Source organism: Corvus moneduloides, chromosome 18, assembly GCF_009650955.1.
Source record: "Corvus moneduloides isolate bCorMon1 chromosome 18, bCorMon1.pri, whole genome shotgun sequence".
Lineage (NCBI taxonomy): Eukaryota > Metazoa > Chordata > Aves > Passeriformes > Corvidae > Corvus > Corvus moneduloides.
This window is the reverse complement of record NC_045493.1, coordinates 5,627,666-5,636,827: the sequence shown is the minus strand read 5'-3', so window position 1 is coordinate 5,636,827 and position 9,162 is coordinate 5,627,666. Positions and strand designations below refer to the sequence as shown.

General features: G+C 47.7%; 2 protein-coding genes across 2 annotated transcripts; both read left to right on the top strand.

The window, feature by feature from the left end:
- Positions 1-910: 910 nt before the first annotated feature.
- LOC116453115 (macrophage migration inhibitory factor-like) lies at positions 911-4,613 on the top strand. The gene is made up of 3 exons (XM_032128218.1): positions 911-1,107; positions 3,522-3,694; positions 4,370-4,613. Exons 1-3 carry the CDS (start codon positions 1,000-1,002, stop codon positions 4,434-4,436), a joined length of 348 nt encoding a protein of 115 aa, XP_031984109.1. The 5' UTR covers positions 911-999; the 3' UTR covers positions 4,437-4,613.
- Positions 4,614-6,737: 2,124 nt separating this feature from the next.
- On the top strand, positions 6,738-9,159 carry LOC116453114 (macrophage migration inhibitory factor). Its single transcript, XM_032128217.1, has 3 exons — positions 6,738-6,973; positions 7,881-8,053; positions 8,895-9,159. The coding sequence occupies exons 1-3, from the start codon at positions 6,866-6,868 to the stop codon at positions 8,959-8,961; spliced, it is 348 nt and encodes a 115-aa protein (XP_031984108.1). The 5' UTR covers positions 6,738-6,865; the 3' UTR covers positions 8,962-9,159.
- The last annotated feature ends 3 nt before the right edge of the window (positions 9,160-9,162 follow it).

Here is a 9,162-nt window from a genome sequence, read left to right as displayed (position 1 = left end):
ATTACACCATTCAATACAAGCATTTAGTGCAAGCTATAGAAAGTTCTCCCTCTTTTCTGCTGCCTGGGGAAAATGGACTCAGTATAAAAGCTCTTAACTCAGAAACTACTGGGCATAAAGACACCCATCACTTTTAACATGGAGAGATCATCAAACCATTTATTTTACCCCCATTAGCATTTTCAGCCTGCTTTCCCCACATATCTTGCTGTGAACACCCCCTACCAAATGCCATATGACCCCTCTAAATCACTTCTCTCATGTAAGGCTCTTCTAGGCAGCAGTGAGAAATGATCCCATCTCTGCCACACACTCCCTCCACTCTGGATAAAAGCTGCTCGTGTCAGAAAGCCAGTGGATTTCCTGTCTCTCAGGAGTTACGACTGTTATGGAACTATTTGCACAACAAAGGAGCAAGTTGAAAACAAGCCTTCTCTGAGCATGCAGCATCCAGTGCTCACCACAGTGGAAAATCAAGACCCTGATTTTTAGGCATCTTTGTCATGACTTAGTCATGGTTCAGGAAAGGTCTGCACAACGTGTCACTGGGGTTTTTGTGTTATGGTCTATTCCACAGAAAGAGTTTCAGACCTCACAACTGAATCATCCATCCAATTTTTAGAAGTAATTATTAGACTTGCATAAAGAGGTGCATTACAACCTACACTCAGTCTCTGAAACACTTGCTTTTTCACTGGTTTCATGGTCAGGCTGTATCCAAAGATGAAGTGTCGTTTTGGATGCTTTGGTTTCCAGAGCACAGGTTCCCTCCCAGGACAGTGCCTTGGCTGTCTGTGTTAGCAGTCTGCAGACGGCACATTCAGCCTCACCTCTCCTGAGACACTCCCACCCCTCTCAATGCACCTGCCAAAGGTATCACTGACTATTTAAAGGCTCCTGAGGTGTTTACTAGCACACTGGGCTGAGCCAGCTTATGGAGAGTTAGAAAGAAGGCTGTGCACAGGGAGAGCTGAAAAAAAATCTGCTTGTGATCCAAAGATGCCTAAATTCATTGTTAACACAAATATAAGCGAGGATAAAGTTCCAGAATCTTTTGCAGGGGAGCTCACCCAACAATTATCAAAAGCATTGGGCAAACCAGCACAGGTAAGTCCATTTGCTGAAATGTTTTCCTTCTTTAGTCAGCTGTACCTATGCAATGAGCTGTTTCTGTGTGATAGCCTTGATAAACTAATATACCTAATGACTCACCAGTATTTGCAGTCTTCTGTCTGGGAGAATATTAAATACTTGTTTGCTGTAACTTAGTTTTACTGAGGTCACAAAACACTGAATTATTCAAACTATCTTTGTGTAGGATGATATTCCATGTAGTTATCTGTGTAAGTGAAGACACTGGATGCATGTGGTATGTGTCCACAGGTATCTCTGTGAATACCTCTCAAGAATCTGAAAAGCAAACCTCACCCTCAACTGCCTTGCTGAGTCCTGTTGAATAAGTGCTTGTTATCTGCCACCAAATTGCCTGTAGCCTAGTGGTTACAGTTGAAGTAAAAAAATTATTTTTTCAGCTTGCTTGGACAGCTGGCAAAAATATCTATGTGGCATCATGCTATTTGTAGTCAAAATACCAGAGTAAAAGCTGTCTGCTGGTTTCACTACCAAACTGGAGGGGTTTTACCTGCCAAAACATAGAGCAGTACGCTACTGAGGAAACGTACTGAAATACTGGTATTAAGAGTCTTATAAGGATTTATAGGGCTATTATTTTCTTAATACTGACTGGTCACTAGTCACTGTATCAGTTGAAGATTGTTGAATATGAAAAACCAAAAGAAAACTTCTCTACAGAGCTGTAAACTTCATAACATGAGCTATACCTCAGTTGCTGTAGCAGCAGTAACTTCAGTGATTTGGCTACAGATCTGTAGCAGCTTGGTTAAGCCCCCTTTCTGCACATTCACTACCCCATTTTCAGAAAATGTTTATCTTGCTTTGGGAGTGACGCTTTGAAACTGTAGAAAGAATGAAGTTTTGGTGCCTACAGAAAGGACTCTGAGGGCTTCCCAGCAAACGTTTCTCTATGTACTGGGACACCTGAACACATGAAATTCTTATGTAAAACTAATGTGTTCTATCCCTCTTTAAAAAAAGCCAACAATTTTATCAGTCTAGCAAACAAGTGCTTGCTGTTGGGGGGGCAGGGGGTGTGTCAGCTGGTGGTTCTTGCATAACAGCTTCTGAATATAAAGCTAGAGGCCAGGGCTGGGATGCAGCTGGAACAGGTTTGTGCAGCTGTGTGGAAGGGATATGTAATGGGACTTAGAAATATACAGGGAATAACAAAGAGATTTTTCTGAAGAGGACATACAAGTTCTTCGTGACAAAGGAGGCAATAGGAAAGGGAGAGTCTCTTAGTTATAACACAGAAAGAAGGAAAGGATTAGGGTGGGCTGGAATGCAGAGCTTTCCTCTCACAGGAAACTGTACCATTTGGGAAAAATACTGATTTTCAATCAAATAGGGTTTTTTCCTACTGGAAGAACTGTTTCAAATATTTTCAAACTGCTCTAAGAAGAAAATAATGTTGATTAATTCTTCAACTTGATTTTTCTTTTAATCATGATAACTTGCTTCCTGGGTAGATGTTAAAGGCATGGATGTACCTACATTTGGCATAAAGTCGAGAGCACATGGTGTCCAAACAGGGGAAACAAGGCCAAGCAAGTGGGACCTCAGCAGGATCTCCTTGGCTTATCCTGTACTGCTGTGGTCTGATGCACCTTACACGCAAACAAACTGTAAATGATGGCCAAGACTAATTACCCAGACAACTCCTGGTACTCAGGCTAGCTTGTTTTATCCAGAGGGTTGATTGCTGCCGAGTTCCAATGATGCGCTGCTAATAAACGTGGGTAAGAGCAGCACAGAAGCCAGATGAATGCCAAAGGAACTGATCCCTAGATTCCCCAGTGTGTGGATCTGACACTGTGTATTACCAGCAGGGAAAATTGCAGGCTAGTCATTAATATTAACATAGATACTTTCTTCTATTTTTCCTGATATCAAGAACAAAAGTAGGATTAGGCTGCATTTAGTTTAATGACGGGGATGTTGATTTAAACCTCTGTTGTGTCAGTTCACATTTACCTCAGCAGGGAAGACTGCAGCAGGAGCCAGTGAGGTGCAAAATCTCTCTGGAATGCAATGTGGCAGCAATGCAATTGCACACCCCCCTCGCCCCTGACATTCCATACAGGCAGGGAGAGCCTGGTGGCATAGAGGAGGTGTTGCAGATATTATAGGTCACTGAGCTCCTGGAGCACCTGGACCAGGAAGCCAAAGCACTATGGAGTCTTTGTACTGGCCTTTGACACAGCAGTGAATATCTTGGAGTAGAATGCAAATCTAGACAGTAAGATGTCAACAAATTAAAGACTTGCATATGAAAATCATGCATTTATTTTCACTGCAGTTTAGGTACATAAATACCTTCCTGGATTTTCAAAACTTTTCTTAAAGTGGCAAAGAAAATAACATTCATTTTCTTCTTCCAACAGTATGTAGCAATACAGATCTCTCCTGATCAGGTGATGTCCTTTGGTGGCTCCACAGATCCTTGTGCTATGTGCTTTCTCTACAGCATTGGAAAGATAGGGGAGCAGGAGAACAAGGTCTACTCCAAATTGCTTTGTGACCTGCTAAACAACCAGCTGAAAATACCATCTGACAGGTGAGCTCATACAGCAATTTTTCTGACTTGACTTTCCACAGATTGTTAAAACTATTCATCCCAGGCTGGTCCTTTGGTGCTCTCTATTAATGTGCTGATTGAAGAGGCTAAATGCCAAGTCAACTGAGCAACTCCCCAGCTAAAGAGAAGAGAGGAGCAATTGCATGACCTGCAATGCTGATGTCCAAAAGCTGCAGAATTCCTTGGTTAAAATGATGTAGGTTCAGGCACTGTATGTGCCAGAGATATCATGTGCAAAAGACCAGGTAAAGACACAATAACTCAATGTTATTATATTGATAACTCGAGTCACATGTACCAACAGTTCCCTACTGGCCGTAGGGTACAAGTGGAAGTGTATTCCAAGAGCTTCCACTTACATAAAAGCCCTTCTAGTCCTTTCCCTGAAGGTATGTCATTCTGCTCCAGAAATGACTGTAAATAAAATACAGTATCTTGACAGCCTCTTAAACCAAGAAGTAGAAAAACACTAGGAACTCCAGAATGCAAGTAGGTGAGGCACTAAAAGGTGCAGGAGGAAGGGAGTGTAAGACCTGGGAAGTAAAAAGCCCTAGGGGAGAGTCTGTAGCATGGCTGTGTCCTGTTGCAGGAACACCCGGATCAGCCTGCAGCACTCTGCTCTCAGCAGCTGACAGTGCCTGTCTTCCCTTCCAGGATCTACATCAGCTTCTTTGACATCAGTCCTGGCAATGTAGGCTGGAATAACACCACCTTTGCTTGAGGTGCCCTGGGGTGGTAACAGCTTACTCCTGAACGCTCGCCGTGGTTTCAGAACGGCAGTTCTAGTCACCTTCTGGTATCTGCCAAATGCAAAAGGCATTGTTACCTTAGTTGCTGCTACCCACTGCTGTTTAACATCTTGCCTGCTGCTGAAATAAAAGTAAAAATACAGCAGAAACCTTATGACTGAGACCTTCCTGTTACTCTGGGAAGACCTGCAGTTGAGATGGAGGGTGCCTTTTCAAAATACTGCTAACAGAAGCTTTTCTTTCAAAAAAAGTTCAGTCACATGTGAAGATGAACATTCCATTTGCCTTTGCCCTGTCCATGCTCAAGAGTCAAATTTCAAGAGAACTATCTTGACCTGGTTTCAAGATCTATTTAATTCAATAGATGTGGCTATAAATGTTGCACGTGGACCTCCATCTCAAAGGAGGAAAGATATGATTACCTCTTATTTAAAAGGGATGGATTGCAGTCCAGGTCCTCTTTAGGCCTAACACTACAGGGATATCTAACTGATTAGCAGAAAAACTTGTGCTGTGTCCCAGGGCTCAGCATAAGCAGAGGGAGTGAGTGGAAAAAACCACTGTTCGCTGTTGTGCCCTCCCCTTTTCATCCATTGAGCAATTTGTAGTGACAGTGAAGATTAGAGAACAGCTCAGAATGAGGCAGAGGCACAGCAAGCCAGAGTAAGCCATTCCTAGGGACTGAAATGGTGAATTAATTATGAAAGGGAGATTTGCATATAAATATTTATTATTTAAGCCTTTGGTCAGATAAGATCATTTGCTTCCAAAGTGAAATAAAAGATTGAGTAGAGATGTTTCCTGAAATTCTACAGTTAAGTGTATTGTGACTTTTTTCTGGAAGAGCAAACCTTATCGCACCCCTGTTCTAAACTCTATTGTAAACATTGCATTTTGTCCCTACCACAGCTTTGCTTTGCAGCCAAAGACTTTAAATACAGACCTGCACCTCAACCTACAAAAATGCTTTGTTGGGATAACAAATGGAAACTGCTTTGGTGAAAGCTTTTTTTTAGTTAAGTAAGCAAAAGAGAATGAAATTGCAGATGTCTCTCCATTGTGTGGCAGCATAGCCAGGGGCTGCCACTCTGGGCCTAGCAGGCCACAGAGCAAGCACACCGATGGTGACATTGCTCTCAAGATTTTCTCCCTGCAGAGGTAAAATTCCCACCCTACCTCCATGCAACAAATCTGGGAGGCAAGTAGGTGAGAGGAATAAGTGGGACTATGCAATGGCAGGGAGCTGAGGATATCAAAGGGAGGAAACTTAATCAGTTCTTACCTGCTGTTCTTAAGCCCCGTTAATCGCTAAAAAAGGAAGCGCTCCAGTTCCCAGCATTATAACCTGTGTCACTCCAAAGCATTCCCGTGTAACACCATCCCTTACTCCTCATTCAGGGCTATGTGTGTTCACATGTGTAACGTGTACATATGGTCAAGCTCTCTAGCAGCAGCAGCGCATGATTCCTGTGTTTGAAACGTCTGGGTGGAGAGGGCTCCGGGCCTGATCCTCTTTAGCCTTCCTGTGAGTCATTTCGTGCAGCAGAGCAGCGCTGCCGCCGTCGGGGCAGGCAAGAGTCAGGGGTGGGGAGCTGCGCCCTGGCGGCCTACGTGCATCACATCACACAGCCCAGCATACGGCTCGGCTCTGCTGCCTCTAACCTCCGAATAGGCACGCACCAGTTCATTCCTAAGCAAAACAAAAATCACTTCTGCCTTTTTCCAGTACAAAAATATTATGCGAAAATGGGGACGCTGAGGAACAATAGGTAATTTTTAATTTGACTGAAATACCTTAGAGAGTAATGAATATGCCAGCAAGGCAGACGTTTCTGCTTACACCGAGGCAAAGCTGTGCACACAATTAAAGCAAAATCGGTACAAATGTTACTTTATTTTGCAAAAGAAGAAAATCCCGGAGCCAGGGCCAGGATCCCTTTTTGCAACTGCCAAGCTAAGGCTTATATCCCTCTCTGGCCCTGATCCTGCAGAAGCCAGTGGGAGTGCTACAGCGGTCGTATCACATACGCTACGCTGATATCAGGTATGAGCTGCCCAGCGCGCCCGGACTGCGCTCCAGGAAGGAGCCTGCAACAAACCCTAAAAAAATATTCAGTGGCAGCAGCAAAGCCAAGGAATAACGGCGGAGCGGGGAGACCACTGGCCGAGAGCCTGCTGCGGGAGGGAGCTGCACGCCACAGCGACGACTGCAAACCAGGGAAGTGGTGTGTGCGTGTGTCCCCGCCCCGCTCCCTCCCCTCCCCGCCGGGCGGGGCCGCTTTACGTCCTGTGCGGCCCCGCGCACTAAAAGCGCCGCCGACGCCTGCCTTGCTCCACTGTGCTGGTCCCGCCGCTCGCTTACGCTCTCATCGCTGGCCCTGCCGTCCCCACTGCCGCCACCATGCCCATGTTCACTATCTACACCAATGTCTGCAAGGACGCCGTGGCCGACAGCCTGTTGGGCGACCTCACCCAGCAGCTGGCCAAGGCCACTGGCAAGCCCGCGCAGGTGAGGGCGGGTGGCGGGGCCGCCCCGCGCCGGGAGGGGGGCGAACACGTGCGCGGCGGAGGCTCGGCGGGCCCGGCGGGAGGGGAGGCGCTGGCGGGGCGGGCCTGGGGCATCTCCGCTCCCTCGCCCCCTGAGGCGGGCGGGCGGCGGAGATGCCACCGAGGGGAGCAGCTGTGGCACAACGCGGCAGGGGCCCCGCTGCTTCGGGGGAAGGAGCTTGCCCCCGTTCCACCTCGCGGCGCAGAGTCTCCCGATGCCCGGCCCCTGCCTGGAGCAGCAGCCGGGCCTGCAGGAGCGCGGCGCTCACGTAGCCGGGGATATGCTGCGCCTGTGCTGGCGGTCGGGATTCGAGCAGCGGAGCCGCGCAGTGGCACGGACTCACCCGGGCAGAGGCTCGGATAGACCGAGCGCTCCGGGCGGCTCCTGGCGGTTCAGCCATCCGACACGGCCCCTCTTGGGCCGCACCGCAGCAGCCTCAGGAGCCGGAGCCCGATAAGACCGAATCGCTGCCGGGCTCTCCGTCAGGCCCGCCGTCTCGGCCCGTGATTTGGGGATGTGAGCTCTGGCACGCAGACACGGATTTTGGGCCTTTATCTCGCTCCGCCCCGTGCAGTGGCGAGGCTGTGGCGGGCAGGAGTGGCCGTGTCGCCAGCGGCTTTGTGCACACACAGCTGCGTTCCTAAAGCTGAGAGCCGGGCCGAGGGCCCCGCAGCCCCCAGGGCCGTGCCCCCCGTGGGGGCTGGAGGGCCTGAGCCTCCCCTGGGCCTAGGAAGTGCGCAGAGGGCAGCACTGAAGAGCTGCCTGACCCTAGTACAAAACTGCCCTGTTTAGAGCTGGTACCCAGAGCAAATTTTCATCAGGAGAGTGCAGTTCAGATAGCCTGTAACTGAGTGTTTCCCTCCCGCAGTACATAGCTGTGCACATCATACCTGACCAGATGATGGCCTTTGGGGGCTCCACCGATCCCTGCGCACTCTGCAGCCTCTACAGCATCGGCAAAATAGGAGGGCAGCAGAACAAGACTTACACCAAGATGCTGTGTGATCTGATCTCGAAGCACTTGCATGTATCTGCAGACAGGTAAGGCTGGGACACAGTGTAACCATATTTATCTGGCTTTCTGAAACTGCTTTGAGAAGTTCATTTAAAAGTACAAAAAGCCAGGAATAACTCCATGTGTTTTGGAAACTACCAAGTGATTGCTTGTAGCATTTTTATGTCCACATAAGAGTTTGGTGCCTGCCTCTTTCCCTGGAGAGTCCTCTGTTCAATAGCATTCTGCTCTGAGAGTATAGAAAAACACCGGAGCACTGACAAGTTGCCCAGTGTGTCTTTTGCCTCTGAGGTGTGATGTCTTTTCCTCTGGTGAAGCAAGGCTGAAAACACGAGGAAAGAGCAAGTAACAGGCTGGAGCTGAGAGACAAAAGTAGAAGCCAGCAGGCTGTGAACAGCTCCCTTGCAGGCTGCGAAGCCTCAGGAGAGGGTTTGTGTGCCAGCCATGAAGGATGGGAAGAACCTGGTGCCATGAGGGTTGGAAGGGAGTCTTGCAGAGCCAGGCCTGAGGGCCTGCTTAACTCTTCAAGGCTGCCAGTCTGTGTGACACGTGTGAGGGACTGCAGCGCTCAGAAACAAAAGGGATTAATCTCCAGAAGTTCTTGACAGGCTGCTAAACAAAAGCTGTCTAGTGTCTGGACAGTCCCTGACTGCAGAAGAATTTGAATTTTAAAAAAAGAGAAAAAGTACAATTTTGAGGACTAAGAAATATTGACTGTTTGGAGGCTCTACCAGATTTCTGGTAAAGATGAAGCTTGATGTTTTTTCAAGTAGAAGAATGGGAAGCACTGTCCCCTGTTGTGTTGTCATGACTTATATAAATCAGTTAATAAGGTCATTGTTATCTCCTCCTTTACCTCTTCTGCAGGGTCTACATCAATTACTTTGACATGAATGCTGCCAATGTGGGCTGGAATGGCTCCACCTTTGCGTAGAGCTCTCCCGTCTGTCTGAAGAGGCTGTTCCTGGACCTCCCCTCACCCTGCCCTGTAGCAGAGACCACAGCACAAACGGCCCCGTGTTGCACTTTGTGCACTCTCACAGATTGATGGCTCCTTGCTAGTGTGTTTAAATATTGCTGCTTCAACATTCCTCTGTTTTCTCTGTATAGAAAACAAATAAAGATTTAGAAGTAA